Source organism: Ammospiza nelsoni, chromosome 5 (assembly GCF_027579445.1).
Source record: "Ammospiza nelsoni isolate bAmmNel1 chromosome 5, bAmmNel1.pri, whole genome shotgun sequence".
Lineage (NCBI taxonomy): Eukaryota > Metazoa > Chordata > Aves > Passeriformes > Passerellidae > Ammospiza > Ammospiza nelsoni.
Genome location: NC_080637.1, coordinates 66811462 through 66836932, shown reverse-complemented (window position 1 = coordinate 66836932; position 25471 = coordinate 66811462). Strand labels below are relative to the sequence as shown.

Here is a 25471-nt window from a genome sequence, read left to right as displayed (position 1 = left end):
ATTGGGCCTTTTGGTTCACAGACTTAAATTACCAATGCCTCAAATCCAGGGAAAGGGGTCTGAGATCCCTTGTGCTATAATATTTCTGAAAAGGGGAAGAACCTTGGTTCAAATGCCACTTGTATTTTCAAGGGATTTAATGCCACACTGCCCTTTAGAAAAAAATAGGGAACATTGTGTTCTATAAGAAATAAATACCTTAAATTTAGTCTTTGGCATCGTGGAAGTTGATGGATGAGGACTGTGACAATCTGTCCAGCTCTTTATGTCTCCTCTCATCAGCAATGAAGTGTTGTTTATAAAGACTGGAATCTCAACAGGCACCATCATGCAGAAATAAATGCACAGGATTATTAAGCTGGAAACATGTTAATCTTCGTGTCCTTTAGTTGATCTTGCTCATTTTTCTCCAGTCTGCTGTGCAAGTAGCTTGAATACCTAAGTGGTGGGGTGGTGTCTTAACCAGCCAGCACCAAAATGTGAAAATGCTCTTGAAAAGGCTTCTCAATTGTTGTTCAATATAGAGAATTAATGTCTAGCAGTGTATGCCTGAGGCAGATGGCCAGTGCTCTGCTATACCTGAACTTTATGAAGGGATCTAGCAGTTATAAAGGAAGAGGAAAGATTGTTTGCACTGGTGGCAGTCTGAAATCTGTTTTGCTGACATGCACTGCTTTGTATGGTGTCATAAAAAGAGCAGTCCCTTGCTCCTAGAATATATGTGTGTAATCAGTTCCAGCATGTTCCCTTCTCTTGTGCTTTATGGCCTTTTGAGAAAAGATCTAAACTGGAATCCTTTCCACAACTGAATTTCCAAGGAAGAAAATTAAGCTTGAACAAGCATCTAGCAGTCAGAAAGGTTTGTATTATTATAGAGCTTAGGTGCTTAAGAGACTGTCACTGAATATCCCAAGTCTGGCATGCAAAACCTTTTAGTAACACTTTCATTGGGATTAGTGCATGGAGTTTATGTTCATCAGGCACCAGAAGGAACATAATTCACTTCCTTCTCACAGGATTATTATTAATATATTAATTAAACTAGGAAACTGGATTTCTTATTCTAGCCTTCTTTTCCCAGGTGGAAAAACCCTCCAACAACCCCGTGCCCCAAGTTTGTAGAACTTCAGATAGAAATACGAAGTGCTAGATTTCATTGCAGAGTGAGCAGACTTGATGGTGGACTTGGGCATGAAAGGGGTTTAAGATAGGAAAAAAAGAAGTATCAACCTGGGGTGAATCACAACTTGTACTTGCAGGAGAAAGCTGAGGATGCTGATTGTCTTGCACAAAGCTGGGATCTCATCTGACACACTGTGGGCAGCTCTCATAGTGCTCAAACACAAGGAAAGGGCTGTAGGGATGTGTGGGGAGTAGGGAGTTTCCTCGGGGAGGAAACTGGGAAAGCTTTGCTTGTTTGGCTTAGTCAAATGATGACAGAAAATGATAGGATTTCTCTTTCTAAATCAGTTTGGCATTAATGTAGACTAAAAATGGCCTTCTCCCTCCCTGAAGGACTGTGTTGATACAGGAAAAGTCAATTCACAAGTTTCATTCTTAACTATTATGTCCTCTTGCAGTGTTGCATTGAAGTTCTCAAGGTGTCAACTCTGCCCTGAAGTGAGAATTGGCCTGGAGTGTGGAGGTGCCAGGAATGTTGGCTAGAAGCTTTTCAGCAGTTGAATCTTTGTTTTAGACAGGTTAGCCAGCCTTACTTGCAAATATTTGGAGTTGCACTGATGACTTTAAGATGGTGGTTGGTACTTGAGGGAGCAGGGTGGACCTTGTGTTGGCAATCCCATAATGAGCATTGTGGCAACAATCAGATGTGATCTGCAGAGGTGACTTCATGTTGAAAGCATTACAAAACCTTAGTGCAAGTAATCTGCCCATCTTGCTTTTTATGAAGGGAAGGGTTTCCTAAATGTTTCTGTGCCACTGGGGCATGAATGCCTCTACATGAGAACGTTTATTTGCCATTATTGCAACACTGCTCTGAGGTATGAAACATAGGATTTACTATTAATTAATTCCTGAGGGCATTGCTCCTGACTGGATGTGTCATCTACCTCTAGAAGCCTGGATAAAATGTTGAACTGTAGTATAGTAAAATTCCCTGTAATCATATGTATGAACTATGCCAAAACTGTAGTGAACTGGACAAAAAAAATAAAACTTTTAAACTTTTTTTTAACTGGAACAGCAAGTGATGCATTTGAAGAGTGGCTGCTGGACTTGCTGCAAATTGTCTGAAAGATAAAATCCCCAATCAGATGAGTTCCAGCTGAAAAAGAGACTCAGGTAGCAGTTGTAAAAGAAATCAACATAACAGCAGTCTATGGTAAAGAATATATAAGAGTTTTTAATGTCAGAAAGAATTCTTGGGTTATAGCTTTTCCTTTTGCTTTATCCAGTCTAGAGAATTTAATTCTTCCTTATGCCTGACATAAGACTACACAGAAACTGAACTACTTTTCAATTACAAGTCCTTCTACCTGACTGTAGTACAAATTTTCAAATGCCTTCTTGTATTTGACCAATTTATTCTAGAGATTCATTAGTAGACATAAAAAAGAGGAAAGAAATACTCAGATTTCTGTGAATCTTGGGGCCACTGCACCTGAATACAACAAAAATGAATGCTCAGAGTGGATCAGAGCTGGCACTGCTGCCACACTGAACTTTTGTGTGAATCTCTGATGGTTTTGTACTCTTGTTGCTGTATTTTGAACAATACTCTATAGCCTCAGAGGAGCTTGGTCTGTAAATGATATACAGTGCTCAGGATTTCCTTGAGGCTTTCCTGAAGCCAAAGATTTACTGTCCAGATGTTGGGACCTCCAGAAAATTGCTGGCATGTCTGAGCTTCAGCATTGTGGAAGTTATGGTGGAGTCAGCCTTGAAAGTCTCTCTTCTGGGAATGAAGGAGTAGAACCTTCCCTTAACATCACTGGGGTGTACTTGGCTCATTTCATGTGGCTTGCAAATGTAATGGTGCTGACTGTTTTCACTCTGAAATGAGAATGGTGTTTTCTGAGAAACATCTCATTAATGATAATGGTCATCTCTTTTCAAATCAAAGCTTACTTGTGATGGCAAAACCAACTTGCTTAAAGCTAGTCATACTGACATGTTGAAAGTACAAAACTGAAACTTATTATAAAATTACACCCTAAATAACATAATAAATAACTGTAAATAACATTTATAATTGCTGTTGTCCTGTAGCATTCAAGTAATGTGTCAGCAGTGTAAAATCAAGAAACTAGGAGATTGAAGGTTGTGTTTTCTAGCAGAAGTTTTAGGTAGCCTGAAATAAGAGTTGTGCAAGTTGTCCTTTAGGCAAGAGATCTGTAACAGATAAGTATTTGTTCTTTTCCAGGAACAGCTGATTAAAGACAGATCAGGAATGTGTTATTAATTACTGTGGAATTATATTCCACAAAAGAGAGGTTTTGTGAGAATATTGCACACACAGGTGCAATAATCTTGTTTGTGTGGCATATTTGTATTTATTTTTCTTAAACTTGGTTATTTAGAATAGGTATGGAAGCATGTCTAACGTTCAGGATGTAACTTAGCATTTTTAGCCATGACAAATTTTAGAGATGAGTTCTTAGATGGATGTAGATTGTTCTACAAAAGCAGCAAATGACAGCTCTTATTAATCAAAGACAATGAGCTAGAAATTACTGTGACCTTTTCTTGGTGACAGTTTAGAAGGCTTACTAGTAAAATTTGATCTTTTGGGGTTTTTTTTCCTTTCTGCTTTTTCAGGAATCTCGTGCATTAAGTCTGATACAGCCACAGCAAAGGCTGTGGAAGCCAGGATCACATGCAGGGGGAGAGATGGTGCTTTTCACCGTGTGACCCTGCTGGTTTGTGACTGTCAGGCCAGCTCCTGGGCCAGAACACCAAACCGCTGAAGAGGGAGGCTGGGAAGACTGGGAGGTGAGGGAGGGACAAACACCTCCTGTCTGATAACACAAGAGGCAGGGAAAGACTGACATAAAGGTGGAAAAGCTTATTTCAAGAACAAACCTTCTTATTCTTTGGAATTCTTAACACTTTTGTGTGTCTGAGGCCTCCCAGAATAATCAGATTTACAGGTGCAGCAGCTTATGTTGATACATGTTTTCATGTATCTACTGTAGACCTAAGGGGCTAAACATGTATTTAATTTAGATCTTTAGGAGTAAGGGTCTTGATAATATTGCTATAATTCAGTTCCAGAGCCACTTAAAATGGTTACTCTTCATTCTCTAGCTTGATTGTGATCTGTGCAATGCTTAGACAGAATAACCCTTGGCGATTATTTACAGATCACAGAGGGAGCAAAAGGAATATTTTGGCAGTGGTTTTGATCTTAGATAAGGAAATCCTAAACACAAACTGTAGTTGTTTATCTGGCAGGGGGGCAGAGGAAGGGTACAGCTCCATGAGAGCTGAAGCTGGGATCTGTGGCTGGGCATCCCTGGCACAGAAGCTGCCCAGTCAGGCTGTCACTTCCCAGTGTGCTGGGTGGGAGAAACAGGGGATGCTCCCAGCATCAGGAAATCATCATGATCTATTGTGCTGGCTTTGCGTGACACTATCAAAGAGAAGGGGGAAGAGAAAAAAAACCCCATTCATGGAGCACATTTGTTTTCAGGCAGTGGAGAAAGAGGAGCTGTCTTCAGTCTGAAGTGTGTTGATTGAAAAGTATTTTCACACCAGCACAGGGTGACTAATACTCCATGCAGTCGTGTTCCTGCCTGCTGCCTTCTGCTGTGGTTTGTGTGCAGCTGCAGGAAAATGTTCCTTTAACCCCAGTCAAGCACCTGACAATGGGGAGGAAAGGCTGCTTGTGCTCAGAGTGCTGTTCTAGAAAAGGAACTTTCTGGAATAAGGATTGCACCTTTAGAGCTGTATGTGTTGGAGGGGCAGCCATAGGGGAAATCCACAGGATGGATTTCCAGCTGAGAGGAAATTGTTGGGACAGAAGGACACATGCATGTCTGGATGAGCTCTTGAAGGCTGTTACTAAATGTGGGGGGAAACAAAAACATCATCTTGACTTCTGGGCATTTGGGAGGGACTGGAGAAGCTGGGAATGTCCGAACATCCTCTTAAGACATGTATTTGTTTTGTTGTGAATGTCAGCAGTGCCTCTAGAAATTTGATTCCAAGTTTAATGAACTTCTGATTGCATTTGCTTGTTCTGCAACCAGGGAAAATGTGTCTAGCTGCACTTTTCAGTCTCTCAGTCATTGAACTGATAAGATATGACCTCTGTTTCTGGGAGCTTAGGAAACTCATGTGCCCATGACAGGGGTACTATAATTCCATGCCAGGTAAGAAGTGTATGTATATATATATATGTGTGTGTGTGTGTGTATTATATATATGGGCACTGGTTTGTTTTCAGTGTGGTCTCTTGAAAAGAATTGGGCATTGGCCAGTGCTGACCTCAGTCTTTTTGTGGGCTAAATTAATGTCTTTATTCTGCTTGGCAGTGTGGGCCAAGAAGAATTTTTAAATGAATGCAAGAATTTATGGTGTGCAAGATGTCTGACAGTATCCTCAGTTGTTTTTGTGTTTCATCAGTGTGGTGTTACAAATGGGCCTGTGTAATGCAGAGGGGACTCAGGGCTGACAATGTGAATGGTGTAGTAGGAGGGGCTGTGCTGGGGCCCTTTTAAGTGAGGAAATATCCATCTTGCAGTGTTGTTGGAAGTAATTATTAATCTGGTTTCATTTGACGAAAGAAAAGCCCAGTAGATGTCATTTCATGTTTAAATGTGAAGCTGAGGCATAAGTTAGTGTCCTGCTGATGATAATCCACAGAGGAGGCATGAGCTTTGAAACAGAAACAGACACAAATTCTGAATGGAATTGGCTGTACAAAAACAGTGTGTCATGATGAGGGTGAGTTTTAAGCTTGTCCCTTTTTATGGACCTGTGCTTCTGAAAGAAAACTGAAGAAACACCTCCATCCTTTTTGATGTAGGAAGGGCAGAAAGATCCTCTCTTCTGCTCTGGGCATGTCCAGCCTCAGGTTTACTGCTTTGACAGGAGGAATGATTTTTGGAAAAAAAATAACATTTGCATTAGGAGCTCTCACCCCTTCATTGAGAACACATCTTTTTTCCTCAACTCCAGATGGGGCAGAACCTCTTGCTTTGATGAAAATTAGGACTCTGACATCACAGGCTGGGCTCTGCCCTCTGCTTTGTTCTGTTGCTTCTTAACAAGCTTCAGTCTTTGAACTCTCCAGAAGCTTGTACACCATTAAGCTGGGGATGTTTGTAGCTTACTGAGTGGTGATGTTTGAAGGACAGGTTGGTTGTCAGGGGCTGGTGACAATGCTGCTGCTTCACATCTGTCACATCTGATGGGTTCAGGGCAGTAGGATTCAGTTTTCTGCAGCTCTGGTGGCCTGGCATGGTAGGGAGCTTGGAGGAACCAGAGCAGAAACAATGGCTCAAATAAACACTCTCAGATTGTTTTGGGACAGTGAAGAACTGCTGACTCTGGGGTGTCTTGCTGGGCTTCCCAGAGAGCTTCACAGTCTGGGATGGCCAAGAAGGCTGAGAGTTGAATGTTTTCCAGATGAGAATGTGCAGGGCTTTGTGGCAGGGATGTGAGAGTTGATGGGAACTGTTCAGAGAAGGCAACTTCACTCACTGACCTCAGGGGTGTCTTGGACTGCCTTGGCTGTAGGCAAAGGACCAGACTCTCCTTCAGCTCCCCCTTTTCAGATGCTTTTTATTGCTCCTCTATGATATATAGAATTAAATAGATAGGAATGAGGTGCATTCTTATGTGTGTTCCCTGCTCATTATGGATTCCTGCAAGCCAGTGTTAGTCCCTGTGGTGGGTAAACAGGGCTGACCTTCAGAACCTGAAAGCCCCACCTGAGTGCCAGAGGAATGGGACTGCATGCCAGGAGAGATAAAAGCACAAGGTCTGCCACTGGAGGAGCTCCCTTGGAGGGGGAGGAGGTAGGAAGGATGTGAGTGTGTACTTAGGCCTGCTTCAAGGAAAGCTGAGAGAAACATTGGCATTTATCTCCAGGAATTAACATGTAGCTTCCTTTTTTTTTTTTTTAATAGTTAAAAAGACCAAGTTCAGAATGAGTAAAAATTGACCTTTCCTCACAATTGCTCCATTTCAGTTCTCCCTGTTGTGTCTCAGGCTGTGCAGCTGCTGTGGCCTCCCTCAGCAGGCAAACTTGGATGTAGGTGTAAGGAAATACTCACTTCCACCCTTTCTCTTTCTTGTGAGGCAGCTTTTTTATGGCTCTTGTGAATGTGTCCAAAGTGCTTGGAGGCCACTCTGCATTTCTTCTTCCTACTGCAGGTCAGTATCAGCTTCTCCCCTTGTTCCCCATCAGTAAGTGGATGCTACTCATACTTACACAAGGAGCATAAAGTCAGCAGATGGAAATTATTGGAATGGAGAGAAAGGGGGGCCTTGGGTGTTTTTTGCTGGGAAGCTTGGTGGGTGCCAGCTTTGGTGTGAGGCCACGTGGAGAACCTGCCAGTAGAGGAGACCTTCAGAACCAGAGGAGGATTCTGCCTGGGTCCCTGTGCTGGTCCATTTAATGAGGCATGCTGGCTTTTGGCAGCTTTCCCACTGGCTGCCCCCCCAGGCCACTGTCCCTCATTAGGTTGGATGTTTTTAGGCACTGGATTGAACTCGCTGGTTGGTGGTGGTCTGCTTTTTACACACTGCTCTTTACAGAGCTAGTGCCAAGCTACTAAATTATTAAGCTGGGGTTTTAATAGAAACCCCTGTGTAGGCTTAAATTGTTTCCACTCTATTTGGAGTTTCCTGCTCTGCTGGTTTTTATTTTGTCCCGTGCATGAAGGCATGGAGGAGGGAATTCACAGGAAAGCACAGAGGCAAAGAGGAGGAATTCAGCCTGAGAGCAGTACAAAGTGCAGGCAAAATAAAAGGTCAGTTGGTACTGTGTGCAGCTCTAATGGAGGGGATGGGGGAAAATGCCCCCTAATCCTCATGACAGTTAGCAGAAACTTGTGTGTTTGTTTCCAATGCTGTTTGCAACTTAGGTTTCTCACTAAAATATTTTCTTGCCTGTTTTTGACTTGACCTCTTCCCTAGGGCTTGAAAGGGACATTTGTGAGCACACCCAGCTACAGCAGTTTATCCCCAGTGCCAAACCCTGCTGCTACCAGTGGCATGGCAGAATTCTCTCTGCTGCCCTCCCTCCTCAGTGGGGCCTTCCAGTGTTGTACCACTTCCACCCACTCCTCCCTTGTTGCAGGTTCTCCCCTACAGCACTGGACAGGGGGTCAGGATTGCCCCTGCTCAGTGCTGTGTAACTCAGGTCAGGGCAGCACCTTGTGTTTTCTTAGCACTGCACTGATAAATGTGTGCTGTCCTGGGTGACAGGTACATCTGGGGGATACAGTGTGGGTAAGTGAAGGTGGTATAGAATGTGATCTTATCCCCTAAAGAGTTGTAGCTGGGTTAAATACTAAAGAGTAGGAGCAGGCCTGATGTTAACAGGCCACACCTGTAGCCAGTTAAAAGAGTGGATTGGTGGGAACTGGAGTCAGTTGGTTGCTGTGGGGACAAGGGAGAGTCAGTGCTTAGAAGAGATGCCTATAAGAAACATCAAGGAGGTCGAAACTCTGGCAATTTGGGACCTTTTGGAATGTAATATAATGGCAACAGGTACAGTCACTGTCCTCCAGCAGGTGGGTTGACTCTGTCACACAGTTCAGGAGAGGAATGTTGTTTGAACCTGTGCTTCTTGGTAGACCAGGAGTTCTCAGCATTGGTTCCCTGAGGCTGCTTCATCGTGAGCAGTGACCTCCTTCCTCTGGGAGCAATTAGATGGGAAAGGTTTGGGAAAATAGCGGTGGCAGTGGGCTAAAACTGCTCGGTGTGTGTCCTCTCCTGTCACTGTGGGCTTGTACTGAGTGCCAAGCCAGGGGGCTGCTTTCCACAAAGACATCCTAGCTGGAAGTGACACTGGAGTCACTGGGGTTGTTAAGCTGCAGTGAGCCAAAGTAACTGAGCTTGGAGTGTGCATTGAGGGCTTGGAACAGCCCTGTTACTGAGCTCTTGGAACATGTGGTGCATATCTTAGGGTATGTAAAGGATATCTTAGCATGGTTTACAACTTAAACCACCTCACTGGGCTTGTGTGTAAGGTACTGGCTGAATCCTGCCTGGAGATTGCAGGTCTGGCTGGACAGAAGAATGGGCTGTGAATTATAAAGGCTGCCTTCACCACTCAATGGCAGGAACAGCACTGCAGTTCCTGTCATTGTCATCATGCTTGAGCCATGTTTGGGTACTGACTGTGTTTAATTGCATGGCTAATTTACTTAATGTCTCTCCTGGGGTCACTTATAACACTCTTATTTTTGGGTTTCAGGGAAATTAGGGACACTAGCAATCCATTGTGGTTCTCTCAAGGCATGAGTTTTCCAGATGATGGCAATAACAGCTGTGGCTTAGTTGCAGAGTAACCTGGCTAAACTGAGAAAAATTAGCACTGGCAACTGTGGTAGAGCTTAATGCTTGCAGGTGAAGGATCTCCAGTAAAATATAGTTCAGGTGTAGGCAGAGGCCACGGGTCCCTGAGTTTGGATAACTTGGAGGATGTGTTTGTTGGTTTACTGGGAAAACCTCAGCGGCACTTGTTGGCTTTCAGTCCTGCAAATGAAGAATGTAGATATTTAGGTATTTGGGTGGAGAGCTGAGGTCATCATATTTCTTCCTTGGTAGACAACTATGAATCATCCCATTCCATGACAGATTGGTTATGTACCTTCCAAGGAGCTCCTCTGTACCTGTTTCCTCCTGTCAGTGGAGCCTCCAAGGTGGTTGCTTTTGGGAAGGGCAGTGTGCTGAAAGCTCTGTGACAACGGTTGGCCTCATGAGCCTTGCTGTGCTCCTTGTTTTTCCCCAGATGGACCTGTCTGTGGAGTCTCTGTACAGCCTCATGCAGGAGCGCCAGAAGAAGTACGCCAAGTACGCGGAGCAGATCCAGAAGGTCAACGAGATGTCGGCCATCCTGCGGCGGATCCAGATGGGCATCGACCAGACGGTGCCGCTGATGGAGCGGCTCAACAGCCTCCTGCCGGAGGGGGAGCGCCTGGAGCCCTTCTCCATGAAACCCGAGCGGGAGCTGCGGTCGTAGCGCTGCGGCAGCGCCCCCTCCTCACCTGCCTCGCTCCGTGGAGGCGCTCCCGGCCGGTGCATTGGGAGCGGGCGGCGCTGCGGGCTCTGTGCCGGGCAGCGCAGGGAGGGAGAGCGGCGGCACTGCCCGAGCCGCACAGCCAGGAATGCGGGAGCTCCAGGAGGAGAGGATTTACCGCTCTCAGCTCCCTCCTCTTGCCCTCCTGTCTCCTCTGCCGCTACACCGCCTGTGCAGACACATTTGTTTCATTGCTGTGACTAGTCGAGGTTTACAGAGGAGGAATTTCCTTTTATCTGATTTAATTTTTTTACTAAAAAAATTCAAAGGGATATAGGGTGTGATGAACCCTCTAACATGTTTTTTATGCCATTGGGGTTTAGACAATTAGATGGCTGGAAGATCCCCTGGCCTTGGAAATGTGTATGTTTTATGAAAGTGTGAGAGCCAGGAACTGGCTTACTAAAATCTGGCCATTATCATAATTAATGTGGTTTGCACTGCAGGGTTTTGGCATGTCCTTGAGGCTCCTGTTCCTGTGGGCTCACTAATTTATGAGGCTGTAAAGGAGTAACTGTTCTAGATATGTCTGCCTGTTAATGTAAAGCAGACCTTAGTGCTCCTCTCCCCCTTGCCCTGGCAATGTCCCCATTCCCCAGCTGGTGGCATTTTGTGTCCCTCTGACAGGCACTGGTACAACCTGGTCACTTTGCATCTCAAAGTTGCACACAAGGTGTCTTTTTTTTATTGGGACACTCAAGTTATCTTGGTGCTTTTTTACCAGTGGGTTGCAGCTGCTTCTTCAAGTGCATGAAGGTGGAGGGGAGAGACACAAGAAGTCCTTTGGCTCTTTGTTGGTTTAGCTGCCCTTGTGCTTGGAGCTGGTGGTGGCACAATGCTGAACAACTGGAGCCATGGGGCCCTCCTCAGCCTCCTGCTCCCAAGGCAATGGGATGTTCTTGCTTCCTGCCAGGCGAGCCAAGGCTGGAGAGCCCATGAACCCCAAGGGTTATTGTGTATCAGGAGTGCAGTTCCAGCAGTGAGGACAGTCAGGGACAACCCAGCTTCCAGGACAGTACAAGGTAGGGGCACTTGCCAAAGGCAACTTGCTTCAATATTTCTTAGTTCTTAAGAGCATTTATTAAGCAAAAGGTTGTCTCTGAGCATTTGGAAGTAAAAGTGCAGTAGGTTTTTGACTGTAATAATTATTGTCTGCTGGCAAGAAGTAACAGGCTGTTCTCTTGTTGCATTCCCAGAGATCATGTAGTGTGAATTTTTGTCATGCAGACTGCAGCCAGCTTAGATGTTCATCTGAACCATGGTGGTGGCTGGATCCCAGGGCCTGCTGAACACTGTCTAGATGCAGAGTCCTGTAGAGGTGCAGCCCCTTGGAATGATGCCCTGGGAAGTGGGACTGACTGCTTCAGGGAGGGCAGAGAACTCAGCAGGAGGATTTTTAGCAAAGGCAGCAGGTTTTCTTGCCTGCTGCTCCCACCCCAGAGGTTTTACACAGTTTCATGTACATAGGCATATGCTGTGTGTTGCCCAGGATAAAACATTAGAATTCCATCCTTGTTCAAGCTTCCTGCCATGTTTTACACTTGGATTGTTAAAAGCTTACATGAGACCTAACCCAGGAAAAGCTGCTTGTCATGGCCATGCCCTTGTGGGTCCTCGTTGTCCATCATGGAATGTGTCTCTGCCTCCCACCATCAGAATATTGAGCTGCTTTAAATAGTGGCTGCAGCCATTTTTGTCCCCTTTGTCCAGATGATGCTGTCTGGATGTTTAAAATGTGTGACATTCAGCTGTCTGCCAGACGGGATCAGGAGTGTCCCACACCCTGGTGTGCTGGAAGCCTGTGCCAGTGGGAAGGTCCTGATTCTGGCTGTCAAGGCAGATGCTCTCTCCTGTAAGACTTCTCTGAGGCTGGTGGACATTTGACCTCAGGCCATGAAGTATCAGATCAAAGCACTGCTCCCTGCAGTGCTAATGAGGGCAAAGCAATAGTGTTCCCAGCTGAAGGCTCCACTGCAAATCAGTTCCTTCCTCATTTGCCAGAAAACACCAAGGCACTGGGATGGGAATGGGAGAAAACCTTTGTTCCTAGGAACAGTGCTCTTGAAACTTGTGGCTGTGCTGCTGGGCCTCACGCACTGAGCTTCTGGAACAGCAAGGGCAGGTTGTGGAAGGTGTAATAACTGAACTAGAAAGAAATTAGAGCTGAAATGTGAAGGCCAACCTTTTCCAATGCTCACATGTCACCACCTTCATTCCACAGGTGATAGTCTTATAGTATGGGTACTATAAGAAGCATGCACCCTGTAAATGCCCTTGAACGATGGTTTACAGTTTTATTTAAAATATTATCATTGCCTGCAAGAACTATAAGTCTTTGGCCCTCTTGCTGAGGGGGAGATGTGTCCTGCCACATTTTCTTGAGCTGCTGTTTGTTGCTTGGCTGCTCCCTGTTGGCTTTGCTCCACATGCTGCTTTCAGCTTCAGCTCAGATGAAGGTGATGCTCAGGGTAAGACTGAGGCTCCCCTCCCAGGCTGTTTAGCAGGAGCTTGGAGATGTGACTGGAATCACCTTTCTGCCTGTGAATTTCCTTTTCCAAGCCAAATGCTCTTGGAGGAGGCCTCAGGTATCTCTGGTGAATGTACCAGCTGTTACTTCTGTCACAAATTTAGTGCTGTGAACAGTGAATAATCTGGTGTGCTCCCCTGAAACCAGACACTGCTGCCCTTTTCTGCTTTCTGCTGGTGTGTGCTCTGGGTACAGGCTAAGCTTCTTGATACCTGATCTTGTGAAAAGCTGAGGAGCAGGACAAGTCACTGGAGTTCTCCTCTGCCCTGAGCTGCTCTGGCCCTTCCCTGACTCTGCTGTTGCAGCTCCCTCGTTGTGCTGCTGCTGGTGCTCCTTGTGTCTCACACTGGTCACTGTGCTGCCCATGCAGAGCAGGTTTGCTTTGTTGTTTCCGTTGTTTTTGTCACTGTATGCATTGACAGGGTGCTAAAGTGCCAGCCTACCTGCAGGGCAATTCCTGTGAAGTTCTGCTGAAGGGGAGAGAAAAGAGTTTTTGTTGTTGCTTTTTTTAATATATGTATTTTAAATTAAATATATTTAAAGATCCTTAAATATTTTAGAGTGTGTTTTCCCCTCCTCCAAGCTTTTACACAGTAGAAATACACATTTTCACTGGCCCATTGGTTTCATGAGCCAGCCCCTCTCTCAGACTGTGTGCCAGTAGTTTCCCAGGTGCTGCTGTAACTTCCCTCCTGTTCCCAAGTGCCAGGGGGTATTTTGATTGCCAGCCTTGTGGCTGAGCACTCCATGGTTTATGGGTGGTTACCCTGTTCAGCTTCCTACATGCTCCATGTTCCACAGCTCCAGCATTAAAACTTCTGGTGTGGCTCTTTTCCAAGTGTGTTGTTTCTCCAGTTGCCTTATTGCTCATTCTTCATTCCCACCGTGGTGTCTGGGCAGTGCAGGCTGATCTCAGCTTTACTTTGCACCCACTCTGTGACATGGAGGTGGCAGATTTCAGCTGCCCTGGGGCTGCCTCTGCCATGGGATTGAAAGGAAGCATATCCCCAAATGAAAATAAATGCTGGTTGGTTTGTTCCCTCCCATGCTGTCCCAGTTCTGGTTGGCAGTGATGTCCAGTTTGAATAGATGTGAGCAGTGATGCTTGGCACTTGGCATTGGGAGAGCAGAATGGTCATGAACTCTCACCTGCACAGGTGATATTGAATAGAGAGGCAGATTTACAGGGTTTCTTTTCATTTTGCTGGTGTTTTGTTTTTGCTTTTGGTTTTTTTTTAATGGCCTGATGGCCCAGCCCCATTGCTGCCTGTAGTGTCACACTTTGGCTTTGTACAGTAGTGGAGCATGATGAGGATCCCTGGAGATGGCAGCTGAAATCCACTCCTCAAAGTGAGCAATCCCTTGCAGCAAGACAACTCTCCAGAAGTGTTTGGCAGCATTTTCCATGCCAGGAAAGCAGCCCCTTCCCAGAGGGGTGGGTGTTGCAGAAGGCAAGAAATAGCTCCCTTTCCTTTTCTATTTATGGTGAGTCTTTATTAATATTCTTGAAAGTGCAGAACGAGCTCAAGGCTTTACTGCAGAAACACTTCAGTTTGCCTCAGAGCAACCATTTGGACCTGAGGGCCAAGAAGTTCTTTGCAGGCAGCATTCAAAGGGGCAAGTGCTGTTGCCAGGCAAAGCTGATGGATTAGGAACACTTCTATCTGAATTCTCAGTTGTGGGTTTGTGTGTATAAGTGTGTTATTGTGTATGTAATGCTGTCTAAAATTGCTAGAATAACTACTTCTATCAGAGATTAATAACAAATGCAGACTAGGTGTATGGCTGCCTAAGTTAGATGTCTGGCTAGGTACATTTGGTTGAATCACAGTGATTTTGGTTTTAAAAAGTAACAGTCTTACCCTAGTGCTGTTCTCCTTGTTCTGGGCTTTTCATGCCACCACTTTCTGCTAGAAGTCAGTACAGCTTGTGCTGTGAATCACAGCATATTGAGCACCTGATTACCACATTTCTACTCTCTTATCCTCTCCAAACATAATCCCTGCTGGGAGGAGGTTTGCTGTTTTCAGTTCACTTCATTCTGGGAATGTCATTGTGATGGTTACATCAGGAGCCTGGTGACCTTGGGGACCTCTTCCCAGTAATGCCAGGCAGGGAAATGAAAATGAGGTGTTGGTGACATGCATGAGGCAGATTGCAGTTGCCCCTTGGGTCTTTACTGGAGGTGGAGTTAGACTGTCTCTTCCCACAGCTGGCTGCTGGCAGGGCCAGGGATGCAAAGCAGGCAGGAGGAGCGCTGAAAGCTGAAGTGAATGCTTCAAAAAACAGAATTTGAGGGAACAGAGCTACTGCAATCAGAAGTGGGCTTCAGAGTGGGGTGAACAGCTAAATCTTAGAGGATTGTCATATCAACCTTTTAGTGTAGGCTCAGCAGCTGATGATGCCATTTGATTTGCATGGTTCTTGTTTTGTTCTCTAGGAGCTGCTAGATCTTGTTTGTAGAAAATAAGCACAGAAACTCACACAGGTTGTTCCTTGTTGGTTTGGTTTCTTTTAGAGAGGCTGAAGATTTTGCATTTCCCTTTCTGGGATTGTGCTTTGAAATTCTCAAAAAAAAAGGCTTTGTTACTGCACCCTGTTTGAAGCTGCTGTTACATAAACTCACAGCTTTCTCCTATAAGGATAGAACTGTGGTAGCCCTCTTTAATTCTAATCTGTGCTATATTTGTGTGAGCCGTTCTCTGAAGCAGCAGTGAGAGGTGTGCTCCAATCTCACTGAGCAGAACTTGCTCTGAATTTTTCAAGACTGACAGCATCAGTCAAAACAAGTATTTAAACGAGTAATTAAATTATTCTTCAAATAAGTAGTATGGGAGGGAGGCAAGAAAAAAGCATGGGGTTCATTCTGGGTAGCTTCAACAATTTGAAATAGTTGCTGCACCAAGACCACCCCAGCTGCCTGAGGAACTGCTTCCTCACATCTGGATTAGACAGTGGGGGTGTTAATGCACACCAAGTGCCACTGCTGCTCATCAGTGGAGCAGAAGAAGGGGGATAATCAGGGACAGGTAAGAGCTCTAAATGGTTACTGGTGCTGTAAAATCACTACTGCCTGTGAGAAGTGCTCTAAAGCTGCTGCTGCCATTGATGACCACACCTGCAGGGAAGGGGGTGTCCCATAAAGGACAAGGCTCCTGCTCTCCTGGTCCTGCTGCAGGTAAAACACTCCACAACTCCTTTCCCAGCCTTCTGTATAAACAGGTACCATTTCTGATTTTATTTCATCATAACATACATGTAATGCTCATGACACAACAAGATGAGAAACTCACATCTCTCTGAACCATTTCACCAGCTTGCCATACACCAAACATGCCAGGTATGCCACACACCAAATGCCATACATTATATTCATTGTGAATATGTACACATTTTTCCCTCTCACATCCTCCACTTTGCTTTTCAGCCTTCTACAAACCATTTCCAGTATTGTTCACGGACAGGCCTCTAGTTCAGATACGAGCCAGGGCACCACCCTGTGCAGGACATGGGGTTAAGGTTTCCTCCCATGGGAACCTGCCCTACACCTTGGATTCATCCAGAACACACTGGGAATCACGAGGAGCCACCAGACCAGATTTCAGTTCTTCAAAAGGCAATCAACCAAACCAACCCCAAACACACAAAGAAGGGGAGCACACACATGTCTGAGGAAGCACAGAGGAGGAAGAATCAGTTTCTGTCCCTAGGGATTGATAGGTGTTCACTCCCATTAACTGGTTTAAATCAAAGCCACCCGCTTTTCCTGAAATGTGGCTGAGAGGAGCCCTGCTCAGCTGTTAACACAGGCAAACACTCACACAGCTGAAAATAGCTGTGATGTCATCACTTCCACTGCAGATGTAAACAGAGACAAGAGGCAGCACGTTCAGTGAGCAGCCAGCACCTGACACAGTGGCCAGGCTGCTGTGAGCCTCTCCCTTGCCCAGCCTCTTGCACACACAGCACAAAGAGCTGAGCAGAGTCCTCGGGGCTCAGGGACTCCTGGCGCCTCCTCTCTCTGTGCCTTTTGCACTTTTTAGGATCAAGTTAATCAATGCTGTAGCTTTCAGTGCTATTTTCAACAGTCCATTGTAGGAAATTAAAGTCACATCCTAGCCACAAAACAAAACAATGACAAAAATCTTCTCCACTTTTCAATATAGTAAAACCTGAGATTTGAGTCACAAACTAGCTAAACTTACAGTAAAAAAACCCCAAACATAACCCAAGCTGCTGACTTGAATTAGGGCTTCAGTTTGCTGCTGACAAATTTTTTTTTAAAGCTGTTGGCCAGGGTTAATTATTTGTTACTACGGTTTTCAGCTGCCTGCACTGAAATGGGACAAAAGAACACAGCCTCTCCTCAAGGTGTTCTGAGGGTGCTGGGAAGGCCCTGGGGGCAAGAAGGATGCAGCTTTACACAGTGACTCGGTACCATCCGTCGCTGAGCTGACCATTAACCTCATGGCAATGTGCACAAGGAGCCCAAGGTGAGCAGCAGCCAAGGTGAGAAGGGAAGCAGCTGGGTCACTGTTAAAAACATGAGAAGGGCTGTGCCTCGTCTCATGTGAAACCTCCATCCTCGAGATGGAGGTGTCTGCCCTGGGTGCAGAGGGGGAGGATGTGGCAGAGCCTTGAGCATCTGCAGTTCCACCCTGGAACTGCTCAGTTAAGGACAAAACCCACCACAGCTCATTTTTACCTTAACAAAACCTCAACCTTTTGAATTGTTTTTCAGCAACTGAATTGTTAATGGGCAAGAAAAATGTGTTGTGGCCACTCGTACCAGCCACTTCTCTTGCATTTAGCTCAAAATACCAACCACTTTTCTAGAGCTTAGAAGCCAAAGCAGCTACCCCTCTCCCAGAAGCCAGTTTAGTATCAAAAATACAAATACTTTATCAAAAGACTGGGGGGAACAGTCCTAAGTATGGTTCATTCATCTTTTAAGATTAATTGTTGCTGAGCCAACTGAAACACTTGTGCGTGGACAGCTTTAAAAAAAAAAATTAAACGTGGCCAGTCATTACTTGTTCACATTGTTTATGAACTCATTACCAGCATGTGGCAGCCATAAAGCCCTAGTTTATTTTATGTATTTTTGAGGTACTGGGGTTTTTTTTTTCTCTGAAGCAGCTCTCTAGCGAATCACCTAAAGCCTATTCATTAGAACAATAGTTACACCAGTATTTACATTTGTCTGAACGGTGTGTTCAGACCAGCCTTGCTGTAACCGGTCCCTATGGCCTTTGGAATCGCTCCCAGTCTCCTTTTCTTTTAGGAAAAAGGTCTCCCTCCAGAGGTTGGCTCAGTGTCAGGGCTAAGGTGCACTGGTGAGGACGTGGGGCACGGGGAGGGAAGAACACAACTCGTTCTGACAGGTAGGAGCGTGGTTTAGTGGGAGCAGAGAAAGGGTTTGATACCAGGAGAGCTTCCTTGTTAAAAGCCACTGAAAGGATGGGCACAGAATTGCTTCCTCTGCCAGGGAAAGGTCTGTGAAATGTTCTGCCCTTCTCCCGGAGAGGAGAGGAGAAAAGCCCAGCAGCAACCTTGGTCTCCGTGCAGTACCACCCTTTCCCTGGCTCCCAGCAAAGCCTCCGGTTCTTCCCTCCCCGCACCTTTTTACCCAAAGTTTCAGATTTACAGGGACCTCTCACACGCCGGGGGAGCAGCTCTGCCACAGTCACAGGAGCCTCGGCCCCTCAGGACACTTCAATGATTTCCATGCTGCCTGAAAAGCTGGACTGACTGCCCACTTTGCCCAGTTCCTCTCTGGACCTGTTGTCCGCCAGGATGCTCTCCCCGAACTCCATCTGGCAGCTCCTGCGCTTGAACTGCTTCTCGAAGGAGCTCTCCTCGTGCCAGCTGCGCCGGGAGTCGCCGCGGTCGGCCTGGCGGGCCCGGCGGCGCACGGCGCTGGGCTGCTCGCAGCCCGAGGGCAGCTGGCTGCAGCTGTAGGCGGGGAAGGCGCCGCCGCCCCCGAACACCGCCGAGGCCGAGTAGAAATGCGAGGAGGACTCGGCGGCGAAATACCAGCTGTTGGTGAGGGACGAGGGCTGCGGGGCCAGGATGTCCGAGTGCCAGCCCTTGAGGCCCAGCCCCGCGGCGGACTTGGCCAGGTGCTGCTGGCTGGTGGAGAGGCCGAACACGAAGTTCGTTCTGTAGGTGTCCTCCACGCTGCCGCTGCGGTGCAGGGGGTACAGCAGGGGCCGGCCCGCGTGGGGCCGGGAGGCCGCGCTGTCCAGCGGCCACGGGCCCGGGGCCTCCTGCGGCCGCGCCGCCTCCTCCTGGTCGGGGCTGCTCTCGGGGCTCTGCTCCGCCACCTCCTGCACCGGGGAGAACTGGCACAGCTTGCCGCTCCCCTCCAGGGCAGCCGCGTGTTTGTAGTACTCCAGCGTGTCCTCGGAGGAGGCGAAGCCCTGCACCGATGCGGTGACGCAGCTGCTGCTCGCCGAGTAGGACACGGATTTGATATCCAAGGAGAAGGAGCGCTTCAGGCGGTTGCTGTCCTCCACCTTGTCCAGGGAGACGTGCAGCCCGTTGATGCCCTGCACCAGCGGGCCGTCCTCCAGCGGCGCCGGGTGCCCGCGGGTGTCCGTGGGCTTGGGCTCCAGCAGCTCCGAGGCGGCCGAGAGGCAGAGGCTGCTCTGGCCGCCCTCCAGCACCTGCTCGCTGCTCTTCTCCAAGTGCAGCAGCTTCAGCTTGCTGCTGATGGGGCCCGGCTGGCCGCTCTGGTTCTTGAGCTTCTTCTCGAAGTCCAAAAGCTGGCCCAGGAAGTTGAAGTTGGGAGAAATGGTTGGCCTCTTTTCTTTCACAAATCTGGTAAGAGGGGACAAACAAAGAGAAAATTAATTCAAGAACCTGTTGCTCAGATAACCCTGCACTCAATGTTGTGAATGTCTACAGCCTATTCTTGACTTGGACTAGGGTTCAGTCAAGCACAAGTGATTTGAGGATGGAGTTTTAAAAAGGCAGTTTAAAGCAAAATGATGCTTGCTGCATGCTCTAAATTGTCTCTGTGAAAAACGCCAATCACTTGTTTTTAAAATTTTGAAAGTTAATAGTAATAAAATGGTTATAAAAATAGTGATCCAATTAGAGTAATAACAATTTGGACAAATTGAATTAGGACAATATGAGACAATAGAGACAAAGAGTTACAGATGTCCGGGTACCTTTTTCTGGTCAGCACAAGCCTGAAAAAGGACACCCCTGAACAAAGGATTAACCCTTAAAAACAACAGCCTGTTGCATATTCATACATCTCATACATGATGCATAAATTCCATTCAAACACAGGATTCTGTCTGGTCATCAACAACAACTTCCTCTGAATCCTAACAGCGCCTTCGAGACAGGAAGAAGTTCGTTTCTTCTGAAAAGAGGGCAATAAATTCTTTTTCTCTGAAATATTCAGATGTCCTGTGGCTGCTATCTCGCTGCGAGTCCTTTCTTTAAAAAAAGTGTCCTACATAGCATAGTTTCAATTTTAACATTTTTTATAACCTAAAACTATGTTTAACACACTACTTAAGAGAATTAATACAGCATTACTTTCTAACACAACACATATAATATTAATTTTAATATTCGCAAAAAGCCAATCATAAAATACACATTTTTCACATCTCTGTAGTTTCATTTTTCACATCTCTTCTTTCCTACCTGTCTGATTTGCAATACAGATAAATAAGGACTTTGCTTTTAACAGGCTGCACAACAGAGGTGCCCAAATCCCTCCTCCTCCAGTTTTGGTTTTTTTTTTTTTTTTTTTTTAAGAAACATTCCTGGAACTATGCTTAACCAGATGACAAGAGAATTAACAAGGAAAGAAACCTTGAGGAACTAAATCTAGTACAAACACACATATAATGTGCCACTGGGAAAATTAAATACTATTAAAAATGAAACCTGTCTGAGGAAGTGTACAGAAGATGAGTGTGCAGTCATTAAAAGCAGAGTGAGAAAAATGGAAAGGTGTACTTGTGTATGTGAGTACATGCTAGCACATGAACAAAGTCAAAACTTGGATTTTTTATTACTATTTGCCAGAGAACAAACAATCCTAGGAGTAGTCAAGCTGACACTATGACCTGGAATATCAGATTGCATGAGCTGATAGTGGAAACTTCCACCCAGAAGTGTAACACTGGCAAATGGAGAAATCTAGTGAGTGTCCTCAGGAGAAACTCTGTAGTTTGTCCTCTTAGCATTTGATGTGAAAGTTTTTAGCAATTTGCCCAAGAATTCATAGTCTTTGTTCATTTTTTTCCAGGCCAAACTGTTGTACTTGGGTTAGTTATTAAAGGAAGGTCTTTCTTGCTTGTGGCCTGGTAGCCTCCCCAACCCTGTTCTTTCCACTTTCTCCTCTCTATCCAAAATACTGGGCAGTCCCAGATTTAAACCAAGAATTTTAAAAAATGAAAATAGTAGAGAAAGCATGCTGGATCCCCTGACAAGTTCTACAGATTTGCAGGCTTTTTCATCTCAAAATATGCATTATTTTTTCTAATTGGAAAACATGTATAATTTTAAATTCTTATGTTTATTTCTGTTAAATAGTCCATTATACAAAAGATTTTAAAAGTTTATTTCTTTGACTTTGGCTTCATGTAATAGTATCACCTTTTTATCTTTGTAATAATGTCAGACAAACATTTTATCTAATGACTTCCACTAATTCAAAGAAAAGTATTTTTCTTTTAAGCTTGGCCAACAAGAGATCCCAAACCAATGAGTGAAATGTTCTGCAGATGATTCTCCCTGAGCCATATCAAAGGAAATATGACAGAATATAATCTAAATTTCACAGCAGTTGCTCACTGCTAAGAGAAAAAGACTTATTGGGATTAATCCTTCACACTCTGTTCATGCTTTTGATTAAGATACAAATTAGAATTTAATACAGAGATTTCCTGGAGGAATTTAGAAGCTCCCTGAAGAAGTTCCTTGAGGTGTGTGCATTTTAGCAGTGTTTGGTTCTCTACAGCTCTGCCCTCAGCCACTACAGCCTGAGACCAGGCAGGTTTTTCACTGAGCTCACACCTTGCACAGTATCTGTCCATGCTGACTGTAATTCATGTTGTTATCTGTACCTGAAAAACTGAGCTTTAACTTCTTAACCAAACCTGTTCCCTGCTGGAATTCCTGCACAACACCAAGCCACCAGCACGCTCCAGTAAGGAAATGTGGGAAGTGTCCCAACACAGCAGGAGAGAGGTGCAGCTCAGGCACCTCTTACATGCAGTTTTTTCAACATTCAACAGCTTAAAAGAAAAGTTTCAGTGGAAATCACGCTCCACATGGCAATACCCAGTGCTCATCTCTCTCTCCTCATATCCCTGTTTTAGGGATGGTGGTTTGGAATCACACACAGGTGATTCCAAAGGGGCTCCTCTGCCCCTGCTCCAGGGCAGTTACTCAAACTGGTTCTGCATAACTCCTTACAGTGATGCCCTAGCTGTGCCAGGGAGCCATCAAAAAGAAAATCGCCATTTTCTGTACAACACAACAAAGCAGTTGGTTAAAGTAAAAAAAGTAAGAATCCAATCACAATCCAAGTAGATATAAAATGGTATCTGTAAAGGAGGAAAGGGAAGGGGGTCTCCACAAACACTACCAAATGCCAAATGAAGTGATACTTCAAAATGCTTTCCCACACAGTTTTTGACTGACTTCGAGAGCAACAAAGAAGCTTTCTCCATTCCTGGGCATTTCACTTTCAGGCAGCTCTTTGTGAGCACTACCAAACTGCAGGAGACAGATCCAGCCCAGCATTTGTCCCAAGTGTGGCTCTAAATACCAAATCCCCTCAGTTCTCTCTTCAGCCCTGACCACTCTGCTGTCCCTGTGGCTCACAAGATGCTATTACACACACGTGTGTTTGTACACAACAGCTGTGGGTCAGCAATGGTGCTCCCACCAAAACACTCCCAGACCATGCACTGCTCCTGTGCACCAGGATGGAGAGGAGAGCTGGAGGCACATGGGCTGAGATAAGAACAATTTACTGGAAGCAGTGATGAGATTAGAAAATGAACAGTAACAGCACCATAGTAATGGCAGAGGGGTGAGAAAGAAGGCAAATGATTCACACCGTGTGGGAGCCTCAGAGTACCTGACCCTGCCTCAGAAGGGACCCTTCCCCTGCTCCCAGCAGTGACAGGAGGTGGCACAGAATAACCCCCAGGTACTGGCCATGCCTCTCCTGGCTACTGCAGAAATTAGCCCTGTCCTGGCCAGAAGCAGGACGAGACACATACCTTGAATAGGCAGTTTACATTCCATGTATTTGCCTGCTTGGATCAAAGATCATTCTGCAGTGGGCAATTAATATTTGCTGTGTAATATCTATTCAATACCATTAATTTGTTTCTGGAGGAAACCTATGCTTAAAACAAATGTGGCCAGTGAACTACCAGGTAAAATGTCTCCTTCTACCCTTGGTCATAGAACCTTTTATCATCCACCCTAAAAACAAGGCAACAGGCACAAGAGTTAGTAGGAAAGGAAGATTTGTCCCTACCTGTAAGCTTCATCCAAGGACATATCCATTCTTTTCATGATGTATGCAATGGCAATTGTGGCAGAGCGAGATATCCCAGCTAAACAGTGCACCAACACATGGCCATTGGATGCTTTTGCTTTCTCTACATGGCAAAAGAAATTGGCAATTGTCAAACTCAGCAGCATCATACCAGGATGAAAAGTTTTTAAAGAAAGCAGTGTTACTGAAAATTATTCAAAGCTTCCAATTGAACTGCTAATTGCAAATCTCATGGAAGCTTGAAACAAAACTCACTTATTTCCTCTAGCACTGTGTAGTAGCATTGAGTATCGAAAAAGCATGACTACACACAGGAAATATCCTGCAGTCACAGCATAGCTCATTTTAATGTGCACATAAACAGCCCTATTTAGATGTCTGGGAAAGGTGATTGTTTCTAATTTTATATGCAAGTAAAAAGCCAGCATTCATGATGGAACAATCTGGCCAGTTCAGACATGGCTAGTGCACTTCCCAAAGGTAAAGGCAGAAGTTGTATGTCCAAATTTCTGACCCACTCTCTGCAGACATACATCAGGCATCTGAGAGGCTGCCTGACAGCAGCTCTGAAGTGTCTTTGTTCTGTAAAGCAGCAACATGCAGTGGCACAATCTCCCCACTTTTTGCTCCTGTGCTTATAGAGTGATGCTGATCATGTCCACAGATCCTGAGGGCATTTTCACACTCCCCAGAAAGAGCTCTGGGCTTCTCCAGCCAAAACAGCAGAGCAGACACCCAGAGAAACCCAAACACTATTTGAGACAGAGAATTAAAATTTTCTACTCACCTATAAAATCCACTGATTTATCCAACCAAGGCAAAATTTTCTCACAAAAGCTGTCATTCACAGGCACTCTGAGGAAATGGGATTCTGGAATAAAATCAGGCTTTGGACAAGTATTGCTGGCATTCAGGACATAGCCAATGTCGTTCTGCTGCATCAGCTCCTAGGAAAGAAAGGAAGATTAAGTCTAGAAAAGTCAAATGGTACCTTTGGCACATTACAAAGCTAAAGACCAAACTGAAATTTGTGTTGGAATTGCTCAAGCTGTGTAAGGGACATTCTTCTAGGAAAAAGAGAACTCCTCAGCTTTGAATTCTTCTAACAACCTCTAATGAGACATCCAGTGTGTCCAAGTAACATATGGCCTGCAAATCCCATAAAAATGAAGTTAACAAAGAACAGAAGTAATGGTAGAATACCTTCTGCTACTCTGAAGCATCACTTCCAAGAGAATGAACTTTTTGCTACTTTGGTTTAAATTCTTAGCATGCAAACTGACAACAAACACTTCCCACATGCAGTTTGCTGACCTGAATATGTGTTTTCCAGATCACATATCTGGGACTGAAATTGCCCCATCACAGATTTTGGTGGGAAATAGGAAATGAAATGGATGCCTCCTGCAGTCACCTCTCAAGTCCAGGAGTTTCTTGTTTCTAAGGGAATGTGCAAAACTCTCTCAAAACCTCAAGGAAAGAGATTAAGATCTTTAATTAAACCATTTCCAGACAGCACTGAGTGGCATTTTGTAGGAGTCCTGCTCTGTGATGTACAATTTCAGTTTTTAGTCTCTAGGTCTCTTGCCTCTCACAGAAATGTCACAGGAACAAGCAAAGACTCTCAGTGTACATTTAAAAGTCAACTGGGCTTTTAAGTAAGTCAGTTTTCATGACTGAAATAAAAGAGAGGCACCTCTTTTCTGCATCTCTCCATATGGATGGTATTCAGAGTTGTGCAAAGTAGTTTGGGATGCAGTGGGCAGCTTAGTACAAAAACATATGGAAGAAGTACTGGAAAAGTAGAGATGGCTCCACCACAAGCCATCCAGTCTCCTCCAAGGAAGCATCTTGGCACAGAAAAGCACTTTAGCATGTTGGACTAATGCTTATCAAAGTGCCCTGGTTCAGAGAGGATCTGGCAGTAAGTGACATGCAACATGGCTTGGACACTACTTACACTGAACATAAACACTGGGGAGCTTCTGGCCAGATTTCTATGGAAACTCTTATCTCAAAATAAACATTAAGAAAAAGAAAACAACCCAAAATCTGGTTTTAATCCTTTTTCTTTCATAGCAGATATATAATAAAGTTTGTCAATCCATAGGAGCAGCAGCATGAACGAATTCTTATACTGCTGCTTTCAACTGGAATACAGTCACAGAGCCAAATGATT

General features: G+C 45.2%; 2 protein-coding genes across 6 annotated transcripts in view; one reads left to right on the top strand and one right to left on the bottom strand.

Annotated features, from left to right (window-relative positions):
• The window catches only part of BORCS5 (BLOC-1 related complex subunit 5), an 81810-nt gene extending 66198 nt beyond the window's left edge, over positions 1-15612 (top strand). For 4 of the 5 annotated variants that reach the window (XM_059471698.1, XM_059471700.1, XM_059471696.1 and 1 more), the window contains one exon: positions 9929-15612. In XM_059471698.1, the coding sequence (XP_059327681.1) occupies positions 9929-10159 (231 nt within the window). In that variant the 3' untranslated portion in view covers positions 10160-15612. Of the gene's footprint in view, positions 1-7270; positions 7342-9928 lie in introns of all 5 variants that reach the window. The other variant, XM_059471697.1, reaches the window with a different exon arrangement.
• Positions 15613-15951: 339 nt separating this feature from the next.
• Positions 15952-25471, bottom strand: part of DUSP16 (dual specificity phosphatase 16) — a 58281-nt gene continuing 48761 nt past the window's right edge. Inside the window, exons 6-8 of the mRNA XM_059471919.1 lie at positions 24080-24239; positions 23272-23395; positions 15952-19565 (exon numbers count right to left, since the gene is read on the bottom strand). Of these exons, the coding sequence (XP_059327902.1) occupies positions 18449-19565; positions 23272-23395; positions 24080-24239 (1401 nt within the window). The 3' untranslated portion in view covers positions 15952-18448. The remainder of the gene's footprint in view (positions 19566-23271; positions 23396-24079; positions 24240-25471) is intronic.